The 16673-nt window shown below is 40.0% G+C and overlaps 1 protein-coding gene across 1 annotated transcript; it reads right to left on the bottom strand.

Annotated features, from left to right (window-relative positions):
* Nucleotides 1-2695: 2695 nt before the first annotated feature.
* SAR1A (secretion associated, Ras related GTPase 1A) lies at nucleotides 2696-13985 on the bottom strand. The gene is made up of 6 exons (XM_005882718.2): nucleotides 13878-13985; nucleotides 13633-13752; nucleotides 12917-12982; nucleotides 10155-10258; nucleotides 6474-6605; nucleotides 2696-5106 (listed from the first exon to the last, which is right to left on the bottom strand). Exons 1-6 carry the CDS (start codon nucleotides 13933-13935, stop codon nucleotides 4990-4992), a joined length of 597 nt encoding a protein of 198 aa, XP_005882780.1. The 5' UTR covers nucleotides 13936-13985; the 3' UTR covers nucleotides 2696-4989.
* Between the last annotated feature and the right edge of the window lie 2688 nt (nucleotides 13986-16673).

The raw sequence follows: 16673 nt of genomic DNA, 5'->3' as shown, positions 1-16673 counted from the left end.
TTCCCGGAGAACCGGGGAGCTAGCGAGAACCCCGACCGGCACCTGCGGACCCCACACAGCGCCGCCCAGGGCTGGGAGCGACTGACGCAAACACGGACTCCGGCCTTCCGCGTCCGGCGCGATTGGCTGAGCCCCACTGGCCGGGATTGGCTGGACCCGAGGTCAAGCCCTGATTGGCTGGACCTGAGGCCAAGCCTTGATTGGCTGGACCCGAGGCCCAGCCCTGATTGGCTGCTGGAGGCCGACGCTTCCCTTTCTCCTCCCCTGTTGGTCGTGCCACCCGAGCGGCACAGCAGTCCCGTAGGATGAGCCCCAGGAAAGTGACTGGCCTGCGGCGACACCGAGATTGCGGGAGGGGCAGGGGGCGGACCCCTCGGAAGCTTAGTCTGGTCTCTTCGTTGGGCTTCAGGAAAGAGAATAGAAATGAGCGCTGACGTGGCTAGATTTTCCTAAGCCATGACAGCACCTGTCAGCATCTGCCTAGGTCGAGGTGACGTTCGACCACTGACGGGGATAATAAGGCAAAGAAATCCTTAGCCATTTCAATATTTTTAAATTTTTGTTACGTAAACCCTATAGCAATCCACTAGGGGCATGGGGCTCAATATTGCACATCGGGTTTTTTTAAAAAATATATGTTTATTTCAGAGAGGAAGGGAGAGAGAAACATCAATGATGAGAATCAATGATCAGCTGCCTCCTGCATGCCCCACACTGGGGATTGAGCCGGCAACCCGGGCATGTGCCCTGACTGGGAATCGAACCCTGACCTGATTGATAGGTCAACGCTCACACTGAGCCACACTGCCTGGGCACATCTTGTGTCTTTTGATGACAAAGCCCAACACTACAAATTCCATGAAAGCTGAATTTGCTACAAATAAAAGTGCCCTTTAAAATGGACTATGAACACTGGCTGAAGTAAAAAATTTTAATTTTATAAGCCTATATTTTACAGTATGCACATTTCACATAACCCCTAGAATTTATGTAGGTCAGGGGCCAAATGCCTTTTCTGTAAGGAGCCAGAGTGCAGTTCAGTTTTTGTGGGCCATACATTGTTTCAAATACTCAACTCTGCAGTCCTAGCATGCAAAACCCAAAGGAACGGATGTCTGTGTCCCAACAAAACTTATGGCCACTAAAATTTGAGTTTCATATAATTTTCATGTCACAAAATAACATTCTATTTTTCCTTCATAGATCAAAAATAGGCAGGAAGCCAGATTTAGCCCATGAGGCAGAGTTTGTCATCTTTGATCTAAGCAAACACAAAATAACCCTTCTTTTCCAAAGAAATATCTTTGAGGATAAGGAACATGCGTATGTTTGTGGGGAAAAGGTTCAGGATATCCCCAAAGCAGCCACAAGCTAGACATTTATCACCGTATCTCTAAAATACACATTTTAATGTTTATTTTAGGACATTTTTGTTAGCATTAATGAAAAGTATTCAATTACTAAAATACACTTCTGTCTCAAATTTTTGAATAAAACTAGTAACACGCGGTAATGCTCAGTGTTCCCAGTAACAAAGCTGTTTTGAGAACGGGAAACGATGATCCATTTTAGTATAAGGCAGGATTGAAATCAGCATCTTTTCTTTTTGGTTCTGTGACACACATGCTTGAGTGCAACAAAATCTCTCAGCTGTCCCAACTTCCTAGCAATTAAGAGTTTCTCTCTCGTCCAGTGATTCTTAGTCTCTCAAGCCTCCAGCATGTTCTATGTCAGTTTTTTCTGTTGATGGCACATTACAGTAGAGTCCCAAGTCACAGCCAACAGTCAAGGTGAGACCCCTTGAGTATTGGGCTCACTGACTCAGCCTTCACTTCTCATGTTCCACTCCATCTCAAACAACACAAATGCACATGAACATAGAACCCATGGCCTCCTATCATAGGAACATGGACATCAGTTTCAATCGCAGGATGTCTCCAATTTGAATACTTGGTCAAAAAGAACCCGTTGAGCCCAACCAGCATGGCTCAGTGGTTGAATGTCAACCCTTGAACCAGGAGGTCATGGTTAGATTCCCAGTCAGGGCACATACCTGGGTTGCGGGCTCCATCCCACGTGGGGCATGCAGGAGGCAGCCGGTCAATGATTCTTTCTCATCATTGGTGTTTCTCTCTCCCTCTCCCTTCCTCTCTGAAATCAATTAAAAAAAAAAAAAAAAGAACCTGTTGCATTTTGTTTCCCATTATATTCATACTGGCACTTTAGTTTTAGAATCTCATTTGGGATTTTCTAAAAGCAGGTCTTCCTACAAGCCTAGTAAATGCACAAGGTTTCATTTTTTCTATTTTGCCAAATGTAGCATTCAACTGGATCTTTCCAATTTTTTATAAAATGATGAAACACAGCTAAAGATGGATCCAGTCCTTGCTAGCATATTAATACAAGATTTTGTTTGAAGTCTGCCCTATCTATTCTGTCTCAAAGATTACCACCAATTCTGGGACCACCACATGTTCCAAGGCTCCCAAACAGTACTAAATTATTTCTAGTGGAATGTGTAAATTGGCTTAGCCTTTCCCGCGCCCCCCCCCCCATCCCCGTAGCAAAATTTAAGTCTCTCACATCCATTGTATATATTTCTTCCCACAAGTAGGAAAGAACTTTGCTTTCCCCAGCACAAATATTGTGAAATGTTCAAACTCAAAACCACTGCAAAAAAAAAAAAGACAGCAAGTTTGTTTTAACTTTTTATTAAAATGCTTAGGATACAGACTGACTTTCTTTTGTAAATGACTGCTTTACTTTTCCTGAAATAGGACCTATATGCGCTCTGATAAAACAGAATGAAAAGTCTCAATTCATGGGAGTTCTTGCCCAAAGCTCAGATCCTCACTGTTAGAGTCACGCTCCTCACAGCTGCTTCTTTCTGCTGTTACTACAGGAACAGTGTTGTATGGGGGGGCAACACACAGACGGGTGCCACTTGGCTTTTCGACCCCCCCTTTCTCCAGTGGCCAAAATAAACCACTTTCACAAAGAGCTGCCCTGCACAGAATCCACAGTTTTCTAGCTTGCTACAAAGTGAGTAGGGGGAAAGAGAAAAAACAAGAAAACTAACACTGAAGCGATCATACTCTCATGTCTCTGGATGGAGAAGGATAGATTACCTTTAGCCAAAGTAAATTAAAAGTATGCAAGTTAATTCACCATTAGCTAGATTTGTTCACTTAAGGCTTTAACCCCTTTCCAAACCAACAACTGTCTTAATCCAGCTATGCTTGCTCATAAACGAAAGTCATGCTCATTCCAGACTTATACTCCACAGAGCCTCCGCATTTGGTACCTGGCAGTGAAAAAGTATGCTCTCCTAATAGTATTGAAGACATCATTAAAGAGAAATCCGACTAAAGAACAATACTCTCTCACCCCAAAAATATGTTATCCACACTTTCCCTACCCTCTTATTGTAAGCAAGAATCCACTGAATTCAATCATCTGTGTATCGGCATCATCATCACAATTTTTCAATTTTGAGGAAACTACCTCTAACTTTTCATTAAAGGAAAAGTGAATGAAGATATTCTCCCATTTTAAGACCACCTCCCATCCTGTCATCTTTTACTGCAAGGGTAGAAAATTGGTTAAGATCAAGAAAATCCAATTTCACCCATGGCATTAAGAAATGGAAAGCTATAAACACCCTCCTCATTACACTGCTGGGGATGTGGCGGCTTCTGTACTGAGTGCTTGCTGACAATAAATGATGCTGGCTCAAAAGGGAAAGCTCTACACGAAGTTCTTGAATTCGAGTTTCCCCAGCTTATTTCTGGAATGGAGAAAGGCAATGTCATAAAAATAAAATTCTGGAAAAGATGTTAACCTTTAAACATCCTTAAACACCAAAAAAATTGATAACTGATTTAAAAGAAAAAAAAAAGCTCATGAAAAGTCCAGAGACCAAATGCTGCAAGTGGAAAATTTATAGTCCACTGAATAAATCCTTCCCAGATTCAACCAAATGCTATAATACCAGATTTTTAAGTTCTCAAATCACAAAATTAAGAGCCCTTAAGCTGTTACCTGTGTCTTGTGTGACTCTCCTATTCGGAAAAATTCCCCTAAAATCTGTGCAAAAGTAACTGACACACTTGCAGTACAGGACAACATGGGAGATGGTCTCAACTCTATTTTGAGGCAAAAGTCACTTGCTATAACTGGAAAAAAAAAGTGCTACAAAGAGAAATGAAACCACAATTCCAAGCAGAGACTGGCTGAAATTTGTAACTTTATAGGTAATGATAGTAACAATGACCCACTGTATAACGACCTCCCCTGCCGTGAACAATCTGCTATGCACTCGTGAGGCGGAAGAGCCCCAGCTTGCCACAGTGGGAACCTGCAACTGCGAGGCCAGGCCTGCCCTTTTCCGGTTCTCTGTGCACAAGGTGATGCCACCTACTCCAGGCAGTTAGGCAGGGGAGCTTCTTCCACCAACTGCTAACTCAACAGGAGTGAGTTCACTTGACTGAGCTCTGGCCTCCAACATGTACCTCTGTATAATTTTAGGAAGTATCTAAATGCCATTCACTAGATTAAAAAAAAAAAAGGAATAGAAAACTCTGGACCAAGTAAATTGTAAACTCAAAAAGTTAGAAGGGAAACCAATTACATAAACAACACTTTCTTTAAAAAATAGAATTGCTTTCTTTTGAAATCAACCTCAGTGGTGAGACGTGTTTTTCTGTTCAGGTGCCCCATGATGGCACACAGCTTTTCCCGGCAAATCCTGCCAGCTTCCAAGTCCTGGGATGCTGACCTGCACCAGCACATGGGGCAGCGTGACCTCCCGACAGTGTGAAGAGCACATGTCACCACTGGGAGAAGAGAGAGCTGACAGAGACTCTTGGCTTCTCAACGCCAGACATGGTTGTGGAGAGCTTTCCTTGTTCTATTAGAAAAGTTCATGAGGAGGCTGTGAATAGGATCAGTCCAGAGAAGTAAAACTCTTTTATTTTCACTGTCCATACATCAGTCAATATACTGGGAGAGCCAGCGGAAGCCCTCGCCGTAGCCTTGCCTCTTGAGCACACTGCACATGAACACTTCCATGGGGCGGGCATTCAGCTCCTTCAGGGTCACATTTCCCTAAGGGAGGCAAAGTCAAGAAAGGCCTGTTAGCACCTTCCTGGTGCAAAGTTTGAAAGGGTGATCACAAAAATCACTTTTCCCATTCCTCAAAAGCAACTCTAAGGAGGGATTATTTTAAAAAGTGTGGTCCAGGCCATACAAATGACTTCCCCAGGGCTTCATACTTTCAGGATAGAGGAAGCAGCACAGTCCTACTCCCAGCATCTCCCTAAGAAGTGCATTTGCTTTGAACACACCAACATTCACTGGCCAGCTATGGCAGCAAACCAAGAAAAAGGCCACTGGGACCCACAGAACCAGCATGCTCTTTGATGGACAAAAGAAGTCTGGGACTTTTTAGAAATATTCTCATTAATGCAAACATTCAGAAAGATACACTAATAACAGGTTATACTGAAGAAATTAAGAATTCGTGTGTGTAATTCTCATGCAAGAGAGGGAAACTAAACAAATTAGAGAAAGCATTTCTGGAAAGAAATAGGTAACCAAGGGGCAAAAGAACCATCTAAAAAAGTAAAAAAAAAAAAATCCTTACAGATTCCAGAAAAGAAAAACTTAAATGTTAAATATGCCAAAATCCTGAGCTGAAAAGGCCAGGATTCATGCTTAATTATGGTTGATTTAAATTTTCTCTCTCAAGCATACTTTTCTTCTTTAAACTGGAGACAACATGATCTACTGATCTAGACCTGGGTCCTGCTCCTGCTTTCATTACTGACTTGCTGTGTGAACCTGAACAAACCACTGTCAGAGTTTCATCTTCAGAATGAGATAACAGGCCAAGAATCCAGTGCTTTGAATTCAATGCTTAGAAAGTGATATAGATAAATGAACACTCTTCTTCATAACCTGAAATCTCCAGTTAAAAAAAAAAATTGATTTCTGGCTTTAAAAAGTTCTTTCAAATGAGATTTCTAAGAACTGAATTTGAAAGGTAGTAAAAAAATTCTTGCCCTAACTGGTTTGGCTCAGTGGATAGAGCGTCAGCCTGTGGACTCAAGGGTCCCAGATTTGATTCCGGTCAAGGGCATGTTGGTTGCGGGCACATCCCCAGTAGGGAGTGTGCAGGAGGCAGCCTATCGATGTTTCTAACTCTCTATCCCTCTCCCTTCCTCTGTAAAAAATCAATAAAATATATTTTTTTTAAAATATTAAGTTTGCCATTTGTACCATTTCCTTTATTCTCATGTATCACATTATAAAATAGTTTTTTAAAAAAAAGAACATGTTCCAGCCTTCATTGTCTACAAATTACCTGTAATGCAACAAATCCTAAGCCCAGTTAAACTTTAGAAAAACAAGTAAATTCTAGATAGCAAAGCTGTGAATTCTCTTTATATGTCCTCTAAAGATTTTTCTCTTACCTTCCCTGTGGTCTGTCCATAAAGCCCAAATATCTCACGGAGTTTGTCTTCACTAATTGCATCTGCTCTGTCAATTTTGTTACCCAAGATAAGGATTGGCACATTGGATATTGTTTCATCAGTCATTAAAGCCTGGAGACAAGATAAAAAAGAGTGAGGATCCAGAAAAGCCACCAGATAATGAAAATCACTTTGACTTTCATTTGTCTAAAAGGTAGCAAATGTAAAGTGAAAATCTAATCATCTTGACACTTGAGTGATTAACTCAAAGTTTATTCTGGACATTATCTACAACACTCTTAATATTAGGTAAAAAGCCCCTAAAAATACTTTGACATTAGGCAAAAATCCCTCAATGGCTTCAGAACAATGGCAACCTAAGGCTGTGTCTGTTTACAAGGAGCAGAACTGCCCCACCCGTAGCTCTGAGTTAAGTCACTCACGCACAGACCATCCTTGGGGTATCCACTGAGCAGTCCTAGAAGCATGAATGCTCTGGCTATCGAGGCTCTAATATGACAACAGGAACTCCCCAGGTATTCACTGATTGCCCAATGTGTGCAAAATGTACTGACGGATACAAAAGGGAGGGTAAGACACGGCCCCCTAGCCAAGAAATCCTCACTCTATGTTACACATCTGTCAACAAAGCAAGGCAAGTGCATGATTAAGTGTCACAACGAATGGGGACAGACTATAAATACTGAAAAGCAATCAAGGAAATAAAATGCTGATGTGGGCTTGAGGAAAGTCTTAGCAAGGATGTAGAACCTAAACCAGGCTCTGAAGGAGGGACAAGAGCCCTAGCTGGTTTGGCTCAGTGAAGGAGGGACAGGACTAGAATAGGTGAAAAAGAGGAAGAAGAATATAAGCAATGGCTTTACAGTAGGAAAAGAATTCAGGAAGCTTTATGGAGTAGCATCTGGCTGGATTAACACATTTATGTTGATATGCAGTGACAGAGTAAACAGGATGGCAAGGGATAACCAACATTATGGTGCCAGTCTGAGAGGTTAACTGCAGTAGACTCTAAAGACCCCAAATCCAGAAGTTACAGAGAGAATCTACATACTTTTAGTGCAATGCATTCACAAACAGTATCTACCCGTAGAGCTCAGGTAAGAGATAATGATCTAGCCTAAGGTGGCAGCATATAATGAATAGTGCAGCAGGAATTTTGGAGTAAAGAGGTAAAGAGACTGAAGTTTAAATGATAATAGACAAAAGAGGAGTCAAAGCTGGCAGAGATTTCAAGAATGGGTGAACGGGTCTTGTACCTAGTGCAATGTGAGGGGACATCATTTATTAGAATTGCTTAACACACAATTCTCAGTACACCAGCTGGGTGTCCTACAATTCAACTCAATTCTACACTATCTACCTGGAGATAAGCATCAGATTTCACAAGTTAAGGGTTCAGTCCTACAAGGCTCCCACACCTCTTCAGACACCAGTAGCAAGTCCAGGTTATCACTTGTACTGACCAACTGGATTTAAATCAGGGTTCCCATAACCCCCCTCTTTGGGTTTAATTTGTTAGAAATGACTCACAGAACTCAGAGAACCATGTTACTTACTGGATTATTGGTTGGCTATAAAAGGCCAGATAAAAGAGATGCATAGGGCAAGGTATGGGGAAAGGGCATGGAACATCCACGTCCTCACCAGGTGTACCACTCTCCCCAAATCTCCAAGTGTTCACCAACCCAGAAGCTCTCTGGGTTTTTATAGAGGCTTTATTACATAGTCATGATTTATTAAATCCCTGGCCACTAGCAACTGATTCATCCTCCAGCCCCTCTCTCCTCCCTGGGAGTCAGGAGCTGGGGCTGAAAGTCTCCTGGCAACCAGCCTCATCCATCAGTGAGGTCTAAAATCTACCTCATTAACATAACTGAAGATATCTATGTGGCTCCCCTCACTTAGAAAATTCCAGGAACTGTATGCCAGGAACTATGGATAAAGATCAAATATATATGAGAAACATATCTGGTCATTCAGATGATAAAAATATATTTCTTATAAATCGCAATATTACACTGAGAGTCTAGTTCTTACTGAAAGGAAAAGCTAGGAAAGACTAGAGTTGAATGGATAAATGTGAACATGCTTTGACCATTTAAGTTCCAAGAAATGACAAAATCAGAGTAAGGAAGTCATTGATTCATGCCAACAAAGTGCCTATGTGTCCAATGTTTTGCTAGGTGCAAAGAAGTAAGACAAGGTCCCTACCATTTAAGTTCAAAGTCTGGTGGGAAAGACCAATAAAAACAACCCAGGAAAGACAACAGACACTAATGAGATGGAGAGTCTAATAATCTGAGAAGTAAAAGAAGGATTCCTAGAAGTGGTCATGCCTGAACTCTGAATGCTCTTCAAGGACATTTTCAAATTTACCAGCAAAAGGAGGTAGGGGGTCAGGTGAGAAAGCCAGGCAGGATAGCCACTTCTGTATTCTCGAGAAAGGGCAAATTGTTTGAGATGTAGTTCAAGGTAAGCAACAGAAAAGTAGCTAGTGAAATAAACAGAAGCATGCTCTTGAAAGAGTTTATGTGCTATGCAGATTTGTAGATTTTGTTTTGAAGATGATAGCGATCTATTAATGGATATTAATTAAGGCAATGATAAGTCTTGAGAAAGTTCCTTCTAGCATTATTACAGTATATGGCAGGGTGGTGGTGAAATCTACAGTAATTCACAGGGTTCTGGACTACATGTCCAGATAGACGGGGAGGAAGATCAATAGTTCCATTTCAGAACAGAACTGGTAGGATGAGTTGTCTAATAGGCAGCATTATGTATGAGGCTGGAGCTCAAGAAAGGTATAGTCCAAAGACATCCATCTGGGAGTCACTGTGGTAAATGAAGGAATGGGAGTAGCCCGGACCAGCCTAGAAGCAAGTCTAGACCCTGGGAAAAAAACAAGAATGTAAAGAGGAGTTTAAAAAGAGAGAATGGCAGTGCCAAGGAGTCAAGTAAGGGAAGGACTGCCCCGTAGGCGGTTCTACATGACACAAGAGTATAGATTCGAGAAACGTACTTACAAATAAACTTGAGACATGTTCAAATTGTCAGGAACAAGAATGCAAAGGGACAGTTATAAATCAGAGAGAAAGAAGAGGCACAGGGCAAAGAAGGCAACGTTATAGAAATTGTCAAGCCAAGAAAATGCAATATTGAGAAAGGAGAAAACTTGAAGTGACTCCTTAATAGTATCAAACCCTGCACGTTACCAAAACTGAAGACTGAGAACAGGCTATTACGGTCTGGCAAGTCATTCGGTGCAAAGGTGGGTAGGCACAACCTGAGAAGGCAGACTCAAAATGTAAAGAACTAATGCTAATCCCTTTTAAGGTATCACTATGCTAATACTTCATAAAGAGTGACCATATGTAGTATGTGAAAGGGAAAGGCATTAATTATGATGAGACAACAGGCATACACTGGGGAGTGTTCTGAGCAAATTGGACACCCTCTGAGAGATATAAGCAAAATTAATTTACTCAAGTGCAAGCTGAGTGTCCTTAGGACATTGAAAAGCAATGTTGTAGATTTTAAAACACTTTCTTTCCTAACTAGGACCTTTATCAAATGTTAACTGGAAAGTTTAAGTACAGGCACTACTGAGCTGTATTCCTTAAAAGAAATACAGGCCACGAGAGGAAAAAAATATCAACATACATTAAGTTCAACTTTGGATTCCATGAGGCGAGGATGATCTGCACAATCCACCAGAAAAACAATCCCATTAATTGCTGGGAGATAATTTTTCCAAACCCGACGTGCTAAAAAGACAAAGTTCGTAATTTCATCAATAAAAAAATATCCATTTTGAAAATGAATAATCTAATGATCTATGAAATGGTCAAATCTTGGCCAGGTTTCAATAGCATTAAACTCCATATGATTTTCCAACTCTAGTCTTTATTAAAAGTCAGAACAGAAGGTATAAACTGATGGTCCATGAACTAAATGATTTTTAAAACTCAAAAACTAGGGGTTTTTGCATAATTTTCTCCAAAACTGCAACATCTGGCAACCCCATGCCCACCTACCCAACGCCCCTTTGGATAAGGTCTGGGCTGTTGAGTTTGTCAAAGTTCTCACCATTCCTTACTGTCTTACACCCAGTTCATTTCACTCACTTAAATCACCTTCCTTGCCCCTGGAGCCATTTTAGTTTGCAGCCTCTAGTTAAAATATCATGATGCCAATTACTTGTCCATACAACTTCAGTCCCAAGTTAGTTCCTAACCAACTGATGTGTAAGTGTAGTGACACACTCATCCGCTCAGCCCTCAGGGAGACTGGGCTGACAGGTGGTTCAAGTTTCCAGGCCAATCACCTCGGTCTCCCCTATTCAACCCAGGGTGCTTATAATATTTTTTTACTTGCTTATGATATGAAGTGATAATGGTTTAGGAAGCAATGCTTTAATTATATTGTCATTTCTAAGCCATTCATTTCTAGTTCTTTCAATGGGATAACTAAGGAAGAATCTCTACATCAGTTAATTATGGTTGCCTCGGAAGAGGGGCTGGGAAGAAGTTTGGGGAAGCTTTCACTTTACTTTCCATATGTGTATGCTGATTGTATACTAAATTTGTTACACTGAGTCTAGACTACTTTTATAATAGTTATATATTTTTTTTAATAGTTAGATTTTTTAAGTTACATATAAATAAAGGAAACTTCCAAATGTACAGTATTTTAGTAACTTCTGTATAATAGAGGCTAGGTTATTATGAAAAACTGTTTCTGTTAAGTAAATTTTCCTCAAACAAACCTATTTTCATGAACACATTTCCCTTCTTACTCTATCAAAACCTGAAAGCTAAATTATCACACCAAATAATACACAATTCCCACTTCAGGTGTCTAAAAGCACCTACTGTTCTGCATTCTCTAAATGGCCTCAGTTCAGCTTATAACTATTACCTCGGAATTTAAATTTGTAAACAGTTACAAATCTTTTTTAAAAGAAGCAGAAAATACACCATATACCCCTTCAAACCCAAATGAAAGTAATACAAGCTCATTGTAGGGAGAAAAAAGCCCTGGCCGGTGCTCAGTGGTTAGTGTGTTGGTCTGCACGTTGGTCTGAGTTTGATTCCCAGTCAAGGGCATGTACCTGGGTTACAGCCCAATTCCAGCCTGGGTTGAGGCGTATGCAGGAGGTAACTGATGGATGTCTCTCTCTCACACAGATGTGGGGTTTTTTTTTCTCTCACCCCCCCTCCCTTCCTGCTACTCTCTCCAAAAACCAATAGAAAAAATATATATCCTCAGGTAATGATTAACCAAAAAAAAAACACAAACAAACAAACCAAAAAACAAAAAACCCAAGATAATCTATAATCCTCCATCAAAACACATACACTGCTATTTTATATGATTGTGACCATACTACATATATGACTTGGTAGCATATAAGTAATAAATAAATAAAATACATGTAATTATATGCTAACGAAATCACTGACTATAAAATTATTTGGATTGCTTCCCAGCCTTTTGGCTAATATTTTTTGGCTGAACAATTAAAGTTACCAATGTTCTATTTATTTATCTGTTTTGGTTAATCCTCACCCAAGGATATTTTTTTAAATATATTTTATTGATTTTTTACAGAGAGGAAGGGTAAGGGATAGAGAGTTAGAAACATTGATGGGAAAGAAACATGGATCAGCTGCCTCCTGCACACCCCCCACTGGAGATGTGCCCGCAACCAAATTACATGCCCTTGACCGGAATTGAACCTGGGACCTTTCAGTCCGCAGGCCAACGCTCTATCCACTGAGCCAAACCGGTTAGGGCAGGGTATTTTTTCATTGCTTTTTAGAGAGTGTGGGAGAGAGGGAGGGAGGAGCAGAAAGAGAGAGAAAGGGAGAGAAAGGGGGAGAGAAAGAGAAAGAAACATCAAATGATTGCCTCACACACACACCCAGACAGGGGCCAAGGATCAAACCTGCAACCCAGGTACATGCCCTTGATCAGGAATCAAACCCATGCAAGAGGCAACCAATCGATGTTTCTCCCCCCCCCCCCCCCCCCGCCCTTCCACTCTCTCTAAAAATCAATAGAAAAATAACCTCAGGTGAAGATTAACAACAACAAAAAGACCATGATGGACTCACAAACGGTTAAAGAAAAGTAAGTATTAATATGTATTATATAGAGAATATGTATTATATAGAGAGGGAGACAAATAAATCTGGACAAAAGATATAAAGCAGTGGAATTCTCTATCATTTTTGAAACTTTTCACAATTTGGAAATTACTTAAAAATAATAAGGGAATAAACCAACTTCATTAAAGTAATAAGATTTCAATCCTAAATGCAAGCAATTTAAAAGGTAAAAATGACAAACTGCTTTTAAAAAAAGACGGGAACAAAATGAACCATAAGTCAATACCATCTTTTCAGTGAATCATTTCTTACCTTGCTCATGCCCACCAAGGTCAAAAGTTGTAAAAGTCATTCCAGCAATTGTCAGCTCTTCTGATGCTGAAAAATTATCAAAAGAGAATAAACAAACTTCTCCATCCACACAAGGCCCAGCTATGAGTATTATAAGCCAATACAAAGGCAAAACTTAATAAAGCTTTCACCTTGTAAAGAAAAGAATACAAGTGTGAAAACATTCTTAAATTAGTTTTAGAAGCCAAGTTTCTTTTTCTCCAATGTGTCTCCTACTGCTTAGAAGTAGATATGAGAGATATGTCCCGTTATAGGACTAGTGGGAATAGAGAGTGACCAAGTTCCAGAGGTTCAGATTTATAAAGTATGTGACCTGAGTGTGTCCTATAGGGAATTTTTTTTCAAGTGAGCTGTCTTTTGGGATCTCAGTTAAGAAAATAACTACATTGCCCAGCTGGTGTGGCTAAATGGTTGAGTGTCAATCCAGGAACCAAGAGGTCACCAGCTCGATTCTCGGTGAAGGCACATGCCCAGTAGGGGGTGTGCAGAAGGCAGCTGATCAATGATTCTCTCTCATTGATGTTTCTATCTCTTTATCCTTCTCCCTTCCTCTCTCTCTCTAAAATCAATAATAACATGTTTTTAAAAAAGAAGAACTACTTAAATTGGGGATTCATCCTCCAACCTTGATATTGACCTTTAAATATCAAAAGGTCATCTGGTATTTTCAAACCTACTCGGATGTAATGTTGGAACATGTTGGCCCAATCTGTCATCTTTGAGCATGTGTAGAAGAGTGGTTTTGCCTGCATTGTCCAAACCCAAGAATACAAGTTTCCCAGATTTCTTGTAGAGTCCTAAAAGAGAAAAAAAAACTTTAACATTTTGTTCTCTACATATCAAAGGCTGCTTGTACTTAAATTGCTGGAGGAAATGCAGAAAGTTTGAAACCTATGATATATTTCAAGGAAATTGGCTTTACCTAGGAACTGGAGCACACTGCTGAAGCCATTGTAGATCCACTCAAAGATGAAAGACATTATTAATGCTTACTACCTGTATAAAATATGAAAACAGCAAACATTAGCTTTCCGAATGCCATATAGTTCTGGAGAAGTTAACTCTTACTCCCTGGCCCTGAAGCATGTTTACAGTCCCAAAAGAAAACAAAGGATTTTACACCCTGGAGGGAAGTCCCTACGGCAAGCACATCAATCTCACGGCCCACAACAAATATTTTTGTGCCCACCCAATATAACCATATGTAAGAAACGTTTTAATAAAAATTTCACAACTTAATTTTTACAATATCCTGTTATACATAATTATTAATAACAAACTACAACGTTCACTAAGGACTGATTTCTATAATCGTGTTGCATTCATTTCCAGGCGCACCATTTCTCTCCACTAAGACCAGCAGCAAATATTTTAGCAGCCGATTGCCACTTCATTAGCCTGTACTGACTTGTTTGGTGTGCGAAACAGGAAATATTTTGCTGTCGGAGAACAAAAAAAATAGGCTTATTTGCATTACATTTATTAATTTGTGCAGTTATTCAGTGTCTGGTAAGTTAATGTTCAAAAAAATTAATTTTTATTAAAATGTTCTATTATTTTATGTTAATGATTACTCATTTATTTCACCCCTTTGTATTCAGCATGTCTCTATCGAAATAAACCTATGTTTCTATGAAAATTGAAGCTTTTGTTTTTTGGCAGCCCACATAAACTTAACCTTATTTGGCCCGTGTTAGCCTTTGAGTTTGACATGCTTGCTCTGGGGTCTTCAAATCTGCACAAACTCCTGATTTTCTAACAGTTTTCAACCTAGTAGTACAATATACTTTCCTCTTTTAGTGTTACTCACTCCTCCAGGAAGCTGCTCATCCTATTCCCTAGATACACCATTGCTGTCTACCAGTTAACAAAACCTGCAGGAAATCAGTTCCACCAATTATCTGTATCAAAACTTCACATCAATTCATTAAGTAGAAAATGAGGGGGAAAAAAGGGCATATTAACCAGAATGAAAAGCATATTAACCCATCCTTGTAAACTGCTCTAAAAAACATAGTCAGGGCCCTGGCCAGGTAGCTCAGTTGGTTAGAGCATCATCCCAATATGCTAAGGTTGAAGGTTTGATCCCCCATCAGGGCACATATAAGAAGCAACCAATGAATGCATAAGTAAGTGGAACAACTCTCTCTCTCAAATCAATCAATAATTTTTTTAAAATTTCTTAAACACACACACACACACACAAAACATAGTCACAAACACACACACACACACACACACACACACAAAACATAGTCACAGTTTGCCCTGCTGCATTTATCAATGCTATCTCTTTTTTGTTTGTTTGGGGGTTTTTATCTTGTTTTCACCCTGCTGCATTTATCAATGCTATCTCTTTTTTGTTTGGGGGTTTTTATCTTGTTTTTCTTTTCTTTTTGCTTCTCTTCTTAAACAGTATTTGTTTAGCCTCTCTTGCAAATAAGTGTCTCAACTTACAAGAGATACGCCTATTTTGGAGAGCCATGTAGCAGTAAGAAGAGTATAAGTATGGATTTTCCTAAAATGAGAATACTCATTGAGGACATTGTGGTAGGTTCCCAGCCAAGAACATACCTTAATTAGTACTGATATTAACATCACTTTTTCTACTGTTTCTTATAGGCCTAGACAAAGCTACAAGAAGGTCTACATACATTGGTAATAAGCAAAAGGACCTCTGAGTGAAGTTAAGAGGACCTAAAGCAGGGGTGGGCAAACTTTTTGACTCGAGGGCCACAATGGGTTCTTAAACTGGACCGGAGGGCCGGAACAAAAGCATGGATGGAGTGTTTGTGTGAACTAATATAAATTCAAAGTAAACATCATTACATAAAAGGGTACGGTCTTTTTTTTTTAGTTTTATTCATTTCAAACGGGCCGGATCCGGCCCGCGGGCCGTAGTTTGCCCATGGCTGACCTAGAGCCAATGGTAGGTGTTAAGTTTTCTCCCTAGTCAGCATTTCCTGGTCACACTGAACTTTTGCCTCAATATCACAGATTTGGTAAAGAGAAAGATTCCCCATTTTCACTCCTGTCCATCATCAAAAGCATGTGAACACAAGGCTTTATACTAGCTGTGACTAACTGCTTTCAAATAACACTTTCATAAAGTTTTATTTTATTTTATTTTACTACTAACTTGTAAAAGGGTTACTCATAAAAACCTTGCCGAAACCGGTTTGGCTCAGTGGATAGAGCGTCGGCCTGCAGACTGAAGGGTCCCAGGTTCGATTCCGGTCAAGGGCATGTACCTGGGTTGCGGGCACATCCCCAGTAGGGGGTGTGCAGGAGGCAGCTGATCGATGTTTCTCTCTCATCGATGTTTCTAACTCTCTATCTCTCTCCCTTCCTCTCTGTAAAAAATCAATAAAATATATTAAAAAAAAAAAAAAAAACCTATTATAGCCCTTCCGGGTTTGGTTCAGTGGATAGAGCGTCAGCCTGTAGACTCCATCCCCAGTAGGGGGCATGTATGACATGGCCGATCAATGATTCTCTCTCATCATTGATGTTTCTATCTCTCTCTCCCTCTCCCTTCCTCTCTGAAATCAATAAAAAAATATATTTCTAAAAAAAAGCACAATTAAAAAAAACACCCTATCTATATTCTTCAAAGAATGCTTGATGAAGAAATTGAAAAATTGAGATAATGTGTGTTAACTTTCTTTTTCATAACAGTTACTGGTTTTTGTGTTTGTTATTTTAAAATGAAGCCGCG

Source organism: Myotis brandtii, unplaced genomic scaffold (assembly GCF_000412655.1).
Source record: "Myotis brandtii unplaced genomic scaffold, ASM41265v1 scaffold735, whole genome shotgun sequence".
NCBI classification, from domain to species: Eukaryota; Metazoa; Chordata; class Mammalia; order Chiroptera; family Vespertilionidae; genus Myotis; species Myotis brandtii.
The sequence above is the reverse complement of the archived record's forward strand: the minus strand, read 5'-3'. Positions and strand labels throughout refer to the sequence as shown.

Bases quoted from the DNA above. Each gene is read 5' to 3' on its own strand.
- SAR1A (XM_005882718.2), bottom strand. From the start codon at position 13,935: ATGTCTTTCATCTTTGAGTGGATCTACAATGGCTTCAGCAGTGTGCTC. The intron at 12,983-13,632 runs GTAGGTTTGAAA...ATAATTTTTCAG, and splicing joins TGTTCCAACATTACATCCGA to CATCAGAAGAGCTGACAATT. The intron at 5,107-6,473 runs GTAAGAGAAAAA...TGCCTCCCTTAG, and splicing joins ATGGACAGACCACAGGGAAG to GGAAATGTGACCCTGAAGGA.